The sequence below is a fragment of the Lepidochelys olivacea genome (assembly GCF_965140295.1).
Source record: "Lepidochelys olivacea isolate rLepOli2 genome assembly, chromosome: 4".
Lineage (NCBI taxonomy): Eukaryota > Metazoa > Chordata > Testudines > Cheloniidae > Lepidochelys > Lepidochelys olivacea.
In genome coordinates, this window is record NC_140414.1 from 94,675,644 (window position 1) to 94,691,609 (window position 15,966).

Sequence of the window (15,966 nt, forward strand, 5' to 3'; positions counted from 1 at the left end):
AAAACCTTTGTTTGGATTAATGTTTGCCAGCTGGGGATATGTGTCCATCTGTTTGTGTCTGTTCCTGTAGGAATTTCCCTAATTCTTTACAGTATGCTGGGACTGGTAGCTTTAAAAATATTGAGCATGGGTGAGGATCTGATATGTATCAACATGCCATTTAACAATACAATACCAGGTTTCTGTTGGAAAGTAGCCTCGGTTGAGCTCCAGTCTGAAAACTTTAAATTATGATCTTTCATGTTGTTGTAAATGGGTAAAAGCTTATTTAAAAGCTGATATGCTAAAGGTCCGCTTCACAATCTGATCTCACATACTGCACATGGTATGAGGTGTGAACTGGTAAATGTTGACATGCGTGCGTGCACAGCAGGTGATTTTACAAGACACACAATGTTGTGCACCATGAATTTGAGCTCAGAATCACGCTTGTGATAGTTAACATTGCAGAATTCTGCCATTGCTTTTATTTTAAAAGGTCATGTCAATGACAGTCTGACACTCATAATGTCATTGGTTGCTTTGAGGAGGGCAAGAAATGTTTTCGATGCTAGCTAGCAGAAGCAGAGTAGCACCAAGGTAAAATGGTCTGGATTTGCCAGTCTAGGAGAACTGGTTTCAGAGTAGCAGCCATGTTAGTCTGTATCCGCAAAAAGAATAGGAGTACTTGTGGGACCTTAGAAACTAACAAATTTATTAGAGCATAAACTTTTGTGGGCTACAGCCCATTTGATCGGCTGCATAGAATGGAACATATAGTAAGAAGATATATGTATACATACAGAGAAAGTGGAAGTTGCCATACAAACTGTAAGAGGCTAATTAATTAAGATGAGCTATTATCAGCAGGAGAAAAAAACTTTTGTAGTGATAATCAAGATGGCCCATTTAGACAGTTGACAAGAAGGTGTGAGGATACTTAACATGGGGAAATAGAATCTATACAGTTTGTATGGCAACTTCCACCTTCTCTGTATGTAAATATATATCTTCTTACTATATGTTCCATTCTATGCAGCCAATGAAGTGGGCTGTAGCCCATGAAAGCTTATGCTCTAATAAATTTGTTAGTCTCTAGGAGAACTGTGTGACAGTTGCAGCCCTTGAAGAGGCCAGTCACTGATAGACCCAGAGTGACAACACAGCAGAGAGTGATGTAGCCACATGCAGTATAGGCAAACCCAAGAGTTAATAGACCAAGATAAACACAAGTCCTGAAGGCTGTGCCAAGCTGATACACACATGTAGGGGATCTCTGTGTGTTCCAACCAATCCTGAGGGGAGCTAGCCTGGCATAGCAAGATTATTTATGCAGCTGCTCTATCCTTAGGTGCTGCCAAAGCCCAGAAATAAAAATGAGATCCCCATCCACCCAGTCCTTGATGAATCTGGATTACCCTTTCTGTTGTAAGAACAAGAGGGGTTACTATTGCCCATGTGTATTTGTAGCCCATGCAGAACCTCCTGCAGGAGTGGGAGAAGAGGGGGAGGCATGGTGATGTGTGGACTTAGATCTGCTCAGACACTAATGTGTGGAATTGAGGGGTGACAGGAGGGGTTAAATGGGTCTCCGTTGCTGCCCTCTGCCCTCAATCATCCTGAGAAGGTGATGTCTTTGGGCAGGTGGGTTGCTGTTGCTGAGTGACAGCTCAGTTTCAGAGTTGTTAGCCAGTTCTGGTGCAGCATGGAGAAGTTGATGGCTCATACCTTTCTTCCCAGCAGTCACTCAGTAGGGAGATCCCACCCCTGGCAGAGGGACATTAAGGAAGCGTTCACTTTAATTCACTGGTGATCGATTGTCAAAAAGGGCAGTGGGGAAGGAGGAATCTGTAACTCCATTCCAGAGGAGGGTGGGATCTGGGTGACTGCAGAGCAGACCTGTGATTGCTGACCATGGGGAGCCTCCACCATCTAGATTCCAGGCTGCAGAGTTCTGGCCAGACCCACATCTGCTGAATAGGAGGCCAGGATTTGGCCCCTAAGATTTATTTTCCATCTGAAATTACACAGAAACTATTTCCAGAGCATGTGCTCTTGTCCTGTTTGCATATATTGTTGCCTTCTGCCTGGTAGCATACTACATGCCTGCTTCCTAGTTGCAGACCACTGCTTAAGATTTGTCCTCTCCAGTCCTCTGTTGCTGGCAATTTCCCCCTCCCCCTCAGAGCTCTTTATTTTATTATTAACCTGGTATGAAGTCTTTGACATAGCCGGTTTAATCTGTGACTGAACCTATTTCTTTGGTTTTCATTTTATTCATACAACAGAGAAATATTGACTAAAATAAAAGAATTCTAGAAGACAGCGACAGCACCCATGTACTGTAACTATAAAAACTAAGATTAGTAATAAAGTACTAAAGTATTCCACTGATGGGCTTCCTTACATTGCCAAAAGTATTGAAACACAAAAATAGGGCTCTAGCTGCATCATAAATTTAACCCATTGTGGCTAGACGTTGAAGGAGGTTTCAGAACAGTGCTTGTCCTTGCATGGGATATATTTTGCTGCAATACTGGTTGTGATGGGTTTACAGACCCCACAGTAAGGTAAACTTGGTGGCGGAATAGTATTGGGCCAAGAAGGCCCTGCTCCTCCACAGCTGCCGGGCATGCTTCCTCTGGAGGACCTACTTAAAAAGGAGCTCTGGCAGGCTGGTGGAGGGATAGAAAGAAACGGGCTGCAATAAGGCAGACAGGCTGCAGCCAGTGAGGCAAAGCAATCTACGAGGGAAGGACTGGGACTGTAAAACTTGGCCGGGATCCCCCTTCTCACTGATGAAGGGGGGGACAACTGGACTTTGAGGGTGAGCTTGGAAGCATTCACCACGCCCCAGCTAAAGCCCTGGACTACCAAGACTGTGTAAACAGAAGGTTGAGGCCATGCCCCAAACTGAAAGGAAAACTGAAGGCCCAGGGGAGGCTGACCTGGAGTGGCAGCCAGAAAGAATTGACCACCTCTCACCTCTCTCCCCTTGGGCCCTCGGTTGGACCTGGTGGAGAGGGAGGGCCTGGGTCCCCCTATCTTTCCCCCAGACATTACCAGGCCCCCAGGACTTCCCGGAAGAAATGCCTCAAGGTGACTGTTTGGCTGTGGCCTGTCCACTGTGCCTGCTGGCCTCCAACCAAAGCCCATTATACCTGTGCACAATTAGTTGAATTGTCAGAGTTAGAGACAGAAATTACATATGAGGGCACCTGGGTGATTCACCAACAAAAGCAGGTCAGCCTCTTTCAGTTAACATCCCTGTGATTTGTCCAGTCTAATTTCAAATATCACAAGCAATGAGGCTTTCACTATTTCCCTTAGAAGCATTTCCCTTCCCAGAATAGAAGACCTGACCATTAGAAACTGCCAACTGATCCCTGACCCCATCCTAAATTTTCATTTCTTTAATTTTTATTTCCATTGTTCTAGATTAGCTGTTTGATTTAAGTTTTAATCTTTCCTCATAAATTAATCCCTCCAACTCGCTAATGAATTTTTCTCTTCTCTATTCTTCCATACTTTTGTCAAAATCTCTCTGATATTGAGGTAGCACAGACCAAAACGGAATGCATTATTTCCGATGTGCCGTTACTTGAATTGTATAATAATGTAGGGAAAGACTATCAGCCGCCTCCTCAGCTCTGACCCGAAGTTTCAGTCCAGAAACCTTTTCTGCTTCCATATTGCATTGGAAAGTCATAGCTAATTTTCTGTCTACTGTCACCTGCTATTTTGCTTTAAGCTTTCACTAGTGATGACCCTCAACATTCCCACATAAGTTTATGGTTTTGTGGTATGAATGAATGAGGGTGGGCAAGTGTGTATATTGTGATGGTTTGTGATGTCATGGAGACTATTTAAAAACACTATAATAGAGGCTCAAACTAAATGTATATCCAAATAAAAAAAATGGTAAGACGACCTTACCAAAGGCTCTTAAGCAACTAAGAAGTCATGGGATGAGAGGGAAGATCCTCTCCTGGATCAGTATCTGGTTGAATGATAGGAAACAAAGGGCAGGAATAAATAGTTTTCACAGTGGAGGGAGATAAATAAATGAGTCCCCCAAGGATCTGAATTGAGACCAGTGTTGTTCAACATATTCATAAATGATCTTGAAAAAGGGGTAAACAGTGAGCTAGAAAACTTGCAGATGATACAAAATTACTCCGGATAGTTAAACCCAAAGCTGACTGCGAAGAGTTACAAAGGGATCTCACAGTTGGTCAACTGGGCAACAAAATGGCAGATGGAATTCAATGTTGATAAGTGCAAAGTCATGCACACTGGAAAAAATAATCCCACCTACACATACAAAATCATGGGCTCTAAATTAGCCATTACCGCACAAGAAAGAGTCATTGTGGATAGTTCTCTGAAAACAGCCACTTAATGTGCAATCGCCTTCAAAAAAGCTAATAGAATGTTAGAAACCATTAGGAAAGAGATAGAAAATATCATAATGCCAAGATATAAATTCATGGTGTGCCCACACCTTGAATACTGTGGACAGTTCTGGTTGCCCCGTCTCAAAAAAGCTATATTAGAACTGAAAAAGGTTCAGAGAAGGGCAATGAAAATAAGAGAATGGAGCAGCTTCCATAAGAGGAGAGATTAAAAGGCGAGGACTGTTCATCTTAGAAAAGTGATGACTATGGGGGTATGACAGAGGCCTATAAAATCATGAAGTGTATGGCGAAAGTGAATAAGGAAGTGTTATTTTCCCCTTCACGGAACACAAGGAGAATACATAACACATTACACAACTCGGAATCACCCAATGAAATGAATAGGCAATAGGTTTAAAACAAAAGGAAGTACTTCTTCACACAACACACAGTCAACCTGTGGAATTCATTGTCGGGGGTGTTGTGAAGGCCAAAAGTATAACTGGGTTCAAAATTAGAAAAGTTCATGAAAGATATGTCTGTCAAGATGGACAGGGATGCAACCTTATGCTCCAGGTATCCCTAAACCTTCAACAGCGAGAAGCTGGGACTGGATGGCAGGGGATGGATCACTTGAAATTGCCCTGTTCTGTTCATTCCGTCTGAAGCATCTGATACTGGTCACGGTCAGAAGACAGGATACAGGGCAAAGTAGACCACTGGTCTAACCCAGTATGGCTGTTCTTATGCAGGGAATGGGGGGGAAGTGAGGGGCTATGTACATTTGGGGTTCTTGTGTGTGCTGGTTATGTTGTTATGTGGGTAGTTGTGTTGATTTATTCCTAGAGAGGTTGTGCTGGGAGGTTTGTGTTGATTTGTGCAGGTGGCAGTTATGCACACGGGTCTGGCAGCTGGCGAAGTAATCTACCATCTGTGCAATCTCCCTCATACAATTTGTGGCATGCAAATTAGGTTGAGTAAGGGCAGTGATTGGTCGAGTTACCTGTGTTATCACAGTGGTCTAGGACTCTTGGCATGGCATAGATTCATGCTTTACTGTGGCTGTACACTGTATTGGGTGCAATTTGTAAAGTCAAGATGGCTGAGAATTTCAAAGCTGAACAGTAAAACCCAGTGATGATTCAATTTGGGGATACTCTGAACAAAAAGAACCCTCAACCATGCTTGTAGCTGTTCCCATCACTTTACATGACACTACAGATTTAAACTTAATAGGTTTCAGGGAGAGACGCAGAGTGACAGACCTGGAATCTTCTTATATAGACGTGTCTCAGATTTCTTCCTCTGACAATATATTTCCTTTGGATTAGTTTTTCCCTAGATGCATCAGTTAATGGTTTTCCAAAATCCATCTCATTTTATTCCCTGATCATATTTCTAACTTCTCTATATTATCTTAGTGTTTTTATGTCCCCACACTTGTTTGCAGCACCTTCCATATTAGTATCACCTGAAAATTGAATTAAATTCTTTGCATAACATCTTTAAGATTATTACTGAAGATGTTAAGTAACATCAGACCAGTAATGCCCCACAAGTCACCTCCATCCAATTTGTTGTGTTTTATTACTTTCTTTACCCTTTGTTTGCTCATTCTGACAGTTTCCAAACCAAGTTCTTGAGCTTTCATCTATTTTAATTGATACTTTGAATTAACACTTTGAAATTCCACATTTCTACATGTGTGTCAACAGTTCAGAGGCCACAGAAATGCATAAGGCATGGAACTATGATGCAACCATATCCAGTATCTCCAACACTTGGCTAACATGCTTGGTAAAATGAACAATTCTGGAGTTTCTGTTATCTCTCCACCTGCTCTTTTCCTCTTTGGGCCAGTGGGGCTCAGATAAGTTACGGAGATACATTTATCGAGTACTAGAGTTGAGCATAATGCTGCCGTCTCTACTGTAGGCACATCTATATGAGGAAAATGTGTGTTTTTCTGTATTGGTGCATCTCCACCATTGATTGAAACAGTGGAAGATGTGGGGCTGTGGGGAGTAGTTAGTTCTACTACCCTGAGTAAGGTTAGATGATACTATGGTCAAAATGCCTGCACTGGTCTCTGTTGGTACTTCCACTGTGACTATAAATGCTGGGCTGTGTGGGAGCAGAAGAACACTTACAGATTATCTCTGTGCATACCCCAGAAGGCTCAGATGTCTACACAAAGAGGCTGGCTTCTTTCCTCACCCACTGCCACGGCCAGGGAGAAGGAGGAGTACAAAGGGTGCAAGATTATGGTTCTACTATTGTTTTTGCTCTAATATTTATGCAGGACAACCGAGTTTACAGGTACTTTACAGAAATAAAAAAAGACAAAGGCCCTGAGCTGAAGAGTTTTCAGCCTGTGTTAGACAAACAGAGGGCTAAATTCTACTCTCACTTATACCACTATAAATCCTGGGGACTTCTGTTCTGATCAGTGAAGTCGTTCCCAATTTACACTAGTGTAAACAAGATCAGAATTTGGCCCAGAAGAAATAATGACAACAAAGATGAAGGAAAAGATAACAACAAATAGGAAGGTGTAAAGTAAATGATTTGTATGCCTATTCAAAGAACAGTTCTTTTAAACGTGAGAATAAAGTATAAAAGAGTAGAACCTCCCCACCCCTATCCTTCAGGGTAGAATCTCTGGTCCTGATTCTGCAATGGAATCTGTGTGGGCTGATCTGTACGTGAAGTTCATCAGTTAATTTTAATGATAATAATACTTCTCATGAAAATAGCGCTATCTGTTTTTAAAAGTTCAGTTGCTGGTGTAAAAATAAGGAACTATGGCTTGAATTAACTCCAGCACAACCTGCCCCTGAAGTCCTGACACACACATCACTCTCATTGATTTCAAAGGAAATTAGACACGTGTAAGGTTTGTAGTCTGGGAGCACTGAGCTATTCACACATTGCCAGGGGCACTTCAGACACTGCTAGTGGAGAATCAACTCCCCCTTCATTCCTTCCTTCCTTGGGGAAGTGCAAGGTCAAACTGAGCAAGGTCAAACTGGCTTCATTCAGGGTCACTGGAGTTTGCCTGAACCTTTTAGAGTGTGGAGTCTTACATTCCCTTTTAGCTAAGATAGAAAGGGCCCAATTCTGTCCCCCACCCCTTATGTACTGTGACCAACAATATTACTTGTGCAGTAAGGAATTACTCAGCAGAAATAAGGATGGCAGAATCAGGCCCTAAATCATCTTGTGCCACAGACAGAATGAAATGTAAGAAAAATAAGGTAAAAAAATAAAATAAATGAAACAAGTCAGAAAAAAATTGCTCTTTCCCATTCCTTACTTTTTTCCTCTAAAAAAAAATGAAAGATTACCTGAGATGTCAGTTAAGCAGAGACATGTTATCTTAATAAATGAGCATGCAAGTATGTGCCCAGTAAGTTTTTTGATTAAACAGGAAGCTAGAATCATATAGATACCCACAAATAAAGCTCCAAATCTAAACGAGTGTATCGTTAGCTCATTTGTAAGCCTTTCCAGATGTAGCAGCAGTTCTGACTTTGGCAGCTTTCCAGGAGGTTGCCTGCAGTCTGAGCTTTCCTGTGTCCGCAGTGAGAACTGCAATGCCTGAGTCTTGAAGGAAAGGGCTCCGCAAAGCTGACGACTAATTTTACAAAGTAACGACCTGCCTCGTGAAGGAAATTTCAGGCAGATAACTGAGCAAAGAATGCCCATTATCCTGTGGCCAAACTGCTGCAGTTTTACTGTGGATGTGTGATACTCTGCACTGCATTATGGAACACCCAGTGAAAGCCCCTTTGAGAAGATCATTTAGTGATCATATCAGAGACTCTACTGCTAGAGCCCTGGATGTTATCTGGAAAAATACAAGAGACAGACGACTGGCAGGTGAGGAGGGGGTAAAAAAACATGTTTTAAAATACACAGGGATAATTAGTGGTGTCATTTTTATAAGGTATGTCAGTGTCACTCCACAATATTTACCTGTTATTTTCTTTCTATGTCATGTTACTTTGGTGCTCCCCCTTCAGTGGGACTGCGCAGGATTCTCCAGCTATGATCTTGTGATATATATTTTAAAGAGCAGGAACAATGGATGTAACATTTCACTTTTGAAATTATGTTGTGGATCCCTCACAGCGAAGCATTTTATTTTGCCATTAAGTCAGCTTCTGTGTTCTATTGGTATGATATGCTTCAGTGAGTTGCATTACAGACTGTGTCCAAGCCAGGAAGTATGTCAGTTGGAGTATCTGGGCTGTGCAGTGAAAGATTACTGGTATTTCCTCTGGCAAGGCGCTCACTGCTTTAAGGTCCAAGTGTGTGTCAGGTATGCCAGAGCCAGGCTTTTGAAATATAAATTAAGTATAACTATACAGTTACAATTCATATGTTCTTATTTTGGCTTACAAGATGCAAAACATGTGGCAAACCATTAACAAACCATTATGGAGGCCTGGGGAAGAAAATAATTAACCAATTGTTTTTCTTCTGTTTGTTGTCTATCTCTGAGACCAAGGGGTTCTCATTTACATAAATGAAGGCTGTTGTTTCATAACATTTAGATACCTCAGAAAAGGCAGCAGAAATACTCAATGGGTGAGGCACATAAAAGAGGCCACTGCAGTTTGTTTATTTACTTTTACAGGGAATGGCTTATTTTGAGGGGGTGGGAGGAGGGGATTTTTTAATGATAGTGGCAAAATTAGTCATCCCTGTGATGACCAAGAAAAAAACCTTTTGGATCCAATAATGTAAACTGAATGTTTACATCATTTTCATTTCCTTCTCTGTAGGAAAAACAAGGACAGCTAAATATTGCAAAAGCTTTTGTGATGGTGCACTAATGCCAGAAATTATTATATTGGATATTTTGGGGGAAGGATGGGCATGGATTATAAAGAAAAACATTTTAAAATTATATACTTTTTCTTCAAGACAATAATAAAAATACATTAATACTAGCCATCTAGTGCAGTTATCTAAGTATTGTAAGTTATAGTAAGTAAAACGATGTTATCTGGCAACAGTTTTGCCATCAGATTATGTGATATGCCTCATACAGTGGCAGGGATATAAATATACTTTAAACCATAGTAGATTATAAACAACTTCAGCCTGCTGTGCTAGTTATTAAATTGCAGGATTATTTCTGTGGCTGTTTCCACAGATGCCACATCTTACTATGTAGCCTTTCATTATTTTTAGATTTCTGAGGTCCCTTAAAAACACCCATTTCCTTCACTTTACCTTCCATCACTGAGTTTCACAAAGAGGACCACAACACTTGAGATGGAAATGTTGGATTTAAAACTCCACACCTTGAGGTGTCAATAGCTAAACATAAACTTGCCAGTGTCATTGAGGGGCAAGACATCAACCTTTCTTCCATGATCAATTTAATTTAGCAGTCAGCCATAGACTGAGTATCATGTCTCCACTGTCTTACAGAGACAGATGGGTCGGGGAAGGGACACTGGATTTTTCTCTGCGGAAAAGGATTGTGGGGCATTGTATAAGAGCCACAACATCAGGACCTATTGCAGTCAAAAGCAAGGTGCATGTAAGACAACTGGAGACAATGACAGGGAAAAAATTGGATAGGTTCAATGACAAAGCAAGGTTACACAAAATCTAGAAAAGGGAGGCTGGGTTGGCCAAGTGGTCCTTTATGTTTAATATTTTCTTATTTCCTAATCTGGGTGTTGCCAGGTCATCTAGATATTTGTTTACCCTTGGAACTTGTTTTCATTCCATCTGCTAGAGATGTTTGTATGAAATGCTTTGAGTAAGCTTTTCAATTTACAGTTAAACCTGGCATGGCATTTACATCAACAGGCTCCAAGAATGTCTGACTTATTTCCAAATAAGACAACAACAACAACAAACTCCCTTGTCTTCCCACCCATTGGTTCATACAGAAAAACATGTAATGACACAGGTAATTTGTGCCTTCCCACAGCGAGTGACATATCCATGAAAATATGTAGGTTTTATCAGGACACAAAAAGACGTTGTTAAATATATATATGCATATGTGCATATGATTGACAAATATCTGAGGAATACACAACTGATAATTTATTTCTTGGAGCTGTCACATTCCTAGAAATGAGTGAACATGTAACCCTTCAACCTCTTAAAATATGTTGATAAGGGTGGGTATGTTTTTATTCTTGATGGCAGACGTTTGTGAGCAGCCACCGTTTTTATCAATACAGTGCTTAGATGTTGGAGTGCCCTTAAAAGTAGGGAGCATTCCATTTTCCAGGCTGTGCTGGTGATCTGAGAGTTGACAGGTACAATAATACATTGGGATTGTTGTCAGCCAAATCGCTTTATTTAATCGTCAAGCTGGTACCCAGATATACAGCACAATACATAACTGCATTGAAAATATTCAGGATTCATTTCGGTAAAATGCAATGCTAGTACTGGATGAGATCAATAGAGAGACAATAAGAAGCACAAAACATCAAATAACTTTATGCTGGTTGATTGATTTACAGTATTAGAAGTTCATGAAAGGTACATGACACTAAAATCAATATTGCAATTAGATAAGCAAATTTTCATATCAGGACCTTAAAAAGCACAGGGTCCAAGTAACTTTCAAGGGAAAGCAGAAAAGGTGAAAAACTCATTCCTTGTGATATATTCAATAAGAAAATCATCTGAACAATGTTCTGCCTTGGAGTGGCCAAAAGTTATCAAAGATGTAAGCCTGTGCACAGTGATGGCAAATCCTGCAATTCAGTCCAACACAAGGATCAGACAGCTAGACACATCTACTGTAAACTTTTGGGCACCCAAGTGTCCTTACCCATTACTATTTTACATTTGGGGACAATGTATACCTTCAAATCAGCGGCACTGCTATGGGTACCCACATGGCCCCACAGTATGCCAACATTTTTATGGCTGACTTAGAACAACGCTTCCTCAGCTCTCGTCCCCTAACGCCCCTACTCTACTTGCGCTATATTGATGACATCTTCATCATCTGGAGCCATGCAAAAGAAGCTCTTGAGGAATTCCACCATGATTTCAACAATTTCCATCCCACCATCAACCTCAGCCTTTCCAGTCCAAACAAGATATCCACTTCCTGGATACTACAGTGCTAATAAAAGATGGTCACATAAACACCACCCTATACCGGAAACCTACTGACCGCTATTCCTACCTACATGCCTCCAGCTTTCACCCTGACCGCACCACACGATCCATTGTCTACAGCCAAGCTCTGCGATCCAACTGCATTTGCTCCAACCCCTCAGACAGAGACAAACACCTACAAGATCTCTATCAAGCATTCTTACAACTACAATACCCAAATGCGGAAGTGAAGAAACAGATTGATAGAGCCAAAAGAGTTCCCAGAAGTCACCTACTACAGGACAGGCCCAACAAAGAAAATAACAGAACGCCACTAGCCGTCACCTTCAGCCCCCAACTAAAACCCCTCCAACGCATTATCAAGGATCTACAACCTATCCTGAAGGATGGCCCAACACTCTCACAAATCTTGGGAGACAGGCCAGTCCTTGCCTACAGACAGCCTGAAGCGAATACTCACCAGCAACCACATACCACACAACAGAACCACTAACCCAGGAACCTATCCTTGCAACAAAGCCCGTTGCCAACTGTGCCCACATATCTATTCAGGGGACACCATCAGAGGGCCACACATCAGCCACACTATCAGAGGCTCGTTCACCTGCACATCTACCAATGTGATATATGCCATCATGTGCCAGCAATGCCCCTCTGCCATGTACATTGGTCAAACTGGACAGTCTCTATGTAAAAGAATAAATGGACACAAATCAGATGTCAAGACTTATAACATTCATAAACCAGTCGGAGAACACTTCAATCTCTCTGGTCACGCGATTACAGACATGAAAGTTGTAATATTACAACAGAAAAACTTCAAATCCAGACTCCAGTGAGAGACTGCTGAATTGGAATTCATTTGCAAATTGGATACAATTAACTTAGGCTTGAATAGAGACTGGGAGTGGCTAAGTCATTATGCAAGGTAACCTATTTCCCCGTGCCCCCTCCCACCCACCCCCGTTCCTCAGACGTTCTTGTTAAACCCTGGATTTGTGCTGGAAATGGCCCACCTTGATTATCATACGCATTGTAAGGAGAGTGATCACTTTACATAAGCTATTACCAGCAGGAGAGTGGGGTGGGGGGAGAGAAAACCTTTTGTAGTGATAAACACCCATTTTTTCATGATTTGTGTCTATAAAAACAAATATCTTCTATATTTTCCACAGTATGCATCTGATGAAGTGAGCTGTAGCTCACGAAAGCTTATGCTCAAATAAATTGGTTAGTCTCTAACGTGCCACAAGTACTCCTTTTCTTTTTGCAAGTGAGGAGGATATCCTAGAAAAATACCATCATGGAGAAAAAAGAAAAGAGATCTCCCAAAAATATCCTAACATAAATATTATATGCTGAACTCTAAATGACACAGTGATTAGTGCTTCTCATGCATAGCAAAAAAGTCATCAATTATTAAAAATAATTCACGAAATTAAGAAATGTTTTTGACTAAAAAATGACCTGTCATGCTGGTGTGCGGAAAAGGGGCTGAACAGGTATATGGATCCTCTTCTCACCACATCCCCCTCCCTCAGTCTACCACAGACATGAGGCAGGATACCTGCCTAGCATTTTTATGAGCCTTAAGATTTAAACTAGGGTACTGCATATGCACTCTGATGTCTAGGAAACATAATCTGCTACCTTGAAGATGTGGCCAGGCCCTCCTACACACTTGACAATTGGCAAAAAGATCTCAAAGAGGGGCATGCATTGCTCCTCTGTGAAGGAAGAGTAAGATGCACTACAAGTTGCTTTCACCATGGCCCCCCAGGAGCCAACCTGGACTATGCTAGCAGGATGACTCATGACCCTCTGCTCTGCTCAACTCTTCTTCCACACTCTCCCACCACCTTGCATAAAGACAGGATATTGCTTTTACAGTCCAGCAACATTCAATACATCAGGAATCATTGCAACGCCATGCCAGCAGTGTTGTTGTGGTGATGTCAAGTGGGAGCATCACGTACCTATTGAAGGGGGATGAAAAAAGTATGTTTGTCTTGGTTTATTCACTGCTATAAAATCCACATTTCATAATTCTTTTTCAGAGTGAACTTCAGTAGTCATGAAAGTGAAGGGATCTCTACTTGCAGCTAATACTAGCTAATGGGTGGGGAAGCGGTCGTGCACACATGAGCACCCACAAAATCTGACACTGTATGATCTTAGAATATTGAAAACAAGGGCTGTCAATTAATCTCAGTTAACTCACATGGTTAATTTAACAAAATTAATCGTGATTAAAAAATTAATTGTGATTAATCGCACTTCTAACAATAGAATACCAATTGAAATTTATTAAATATTTGTGATGTTTTTCTACATTTTCAATATTGATTTCAATTGCAACACAGTATACAGAGTGACCAGTGCTCATTATATTATTATTTTATTACAAATATATGCACTGTAAAAATGATAAACAAAAGAAATACTATTTTTCAATTCACCTCACACAAGTACCGAAGTGCAATCTCTTTATCGTGAAAGTGTAATTTACAAATGCAGAAATTTTTTTGGTTACATAACTGCACTCAGAAACAAGAGTGTAAAACTTTGGAGCCTACAAATCCACTCAGTCCTTCTTCTTACTCTGGCAATCGCTAAGACAAACAAGTTTTTTTACATTGACGGGAGATTCTGCTGCCTGCTTCTTATTTACAATGTTACCTGAAAGTCAGAACAGGCGTTCGCATTGCACTTTTGTAGCTGGTGTTACAAGGTATTTACATGCCAGATACGCTAAACATTCGTATGCCCCTTCCTGCTTCAGCCACCATTCCAGAGAACATGCTTCCATGCTGATGATACTTGTTAAAAAAATAATGCATCAATTAAATTTGTGACTGTACTCCTTGGGGGGAGAATTGTATGTCTCCCGCTCTGTTTTACCCGCATTCTGCATACATTTCATGTTATAGCAGTCTCGGATGATGACCCAGCACATGTTTATTTCAAGAACACTTTCACAGCAGATTTGACAAAACGCAAAGAAGGTACCAATGTGAGATTTCTAAAAATAGCTACCGCACTCAAACCAAGGTATAAGAATCTGAAGTGCCGTCCAAAATCTGAAAGGGACAAGTTGTGGAGTGTGCTTTTAGAAGAGCAACACTCTGATGCAGAAACTACAGAACCCAAACCACCAAAAAAGAAAATCAACCTTCTGCTTGTGGCATCTGACTCAGATGATGAAAATGAACATGCATCAGTTCTCACTGCTTTGGATCATTATCAAGCAGAACCCCTCATCAGCATGGAAGCATGTCCTCTGGAATGGTGGTTGAAGCGTGAAGGGACATATGAATCTTTAGCACATCTGGCACGTAAATATCTTTCAACGCCACCTACAACAGTGCCATGTGAACGCCTGTTCTCACTTTCAGGTGACATTGTAAACAAGAAGCAGGCAGCATTATCTCCTGCAAATTGTAACCAACCTTGTTTGTCTGAGTGATTGGCTGACCAAAAGGTAGGACTGAGTGGACTTGTAGGCTCTAAAGTTTTACATAATTTTATTTTTGAATGCAGTTGGGTTTTTTTTACATAATTCTACATTTGTAAGTTCATCTTTCATGATAAAGATATTGCACTTCAGTACTTGTATGAGGTGAATTGAAAAATATAACTTTTTTGTTTTTTACAGTGCAAATATTTGTAATCCAAAATAAATATCAAGTGAGCACTGTACAGTTTGTATTCTGTGTTGTAATTGCACTAATATATTTGAAAATGTAGTAAACATCCAAAAATATTTAAAATAAATGGTATTCTATTGTTTAACAGCACGATTAATTGTGATTAATTCTTTTAATTGCTTGACAGCCCTATTGAAAACTGCTATCAAATCCCCCTCACTCTTCAATTCTGCAGACTAAATAAGCCCAGTTCCCTCAGCCTCTCCTCATGAGTCATGTGCCCCAGCGCCTAATCATTTTCGTTGCCCTCCACTGGACTCTCTCCAATTTGTCCACATCCTTTCTGTAGTGGGGGGCCCAAAACTGGACGCAATACTCCAGATGTGACCTCACCAGTGCCAAAGATAGGGGAGTAATCACTTCCCTCGATTTGCTGGCAATGCTCCTTCTAATGCAGCCCAATATGCCCTTAGCCTTCTTGGCAACAAGGACACACTGTTAACTCATATCCAGCTTCTTGTCCACTGTAATCCCCAGGTCCTTTTCTGCAGAACTGCTGCTTAGCCAGTCAGTCCCCAGCCTGTAGCTGTGCATGGGATTCTTCCATCCTAAGTGCAGGACTCTGCACTTGTCATTGTTGAACCTTATCAGATTTCTTTTGACTCAATCCTCCAAATTGTCTAGGTCACTGTGGACCCTATCCCTACCCTCCAGCATATATACCTCTCCCCACAGCTTAGTGTCATCCGTGAAGTTGCTGAGGGTGCAATCCATCCCATCTTCCAGATCATTAATGAAGATGTTGAAAAAACCCAGCCCCAGAACTGACC

At 41.1% G+C, this 15,966-nt stretch overlaps 1 protein-coding gene across 3 annotated transcripts in view; it reads left to right on the top strand.

The window, feature by feature from the left end:
- DLC1 (DLC1 Rho GTPase activating protein) overlaps positions 1-15,966 on the top strand; it is a 349,900-nt gene that overhangs the window by 189,123 nt on the left and 144,811 nt on the right. The window contains exon 1 of one of the 3 annotated variants that reach the window (XM_084627586.1): positions 7,984-8,258. The exons of the other annotated variants lie outside the window; for them this stretch is intronic. Within the exon in view, the coding sequence (XP_084483712.1) occupies positions 8,120-8,258 (139 nt within the window). The 5' untranslated portion in view covers positions 7,984-8,119. Of the gene's footprint in view, positions 1-7,983; positions 8,259-15,966 lie in introns of those variants that run through there. 3 annotated transcript variants of the gene reach the window in all.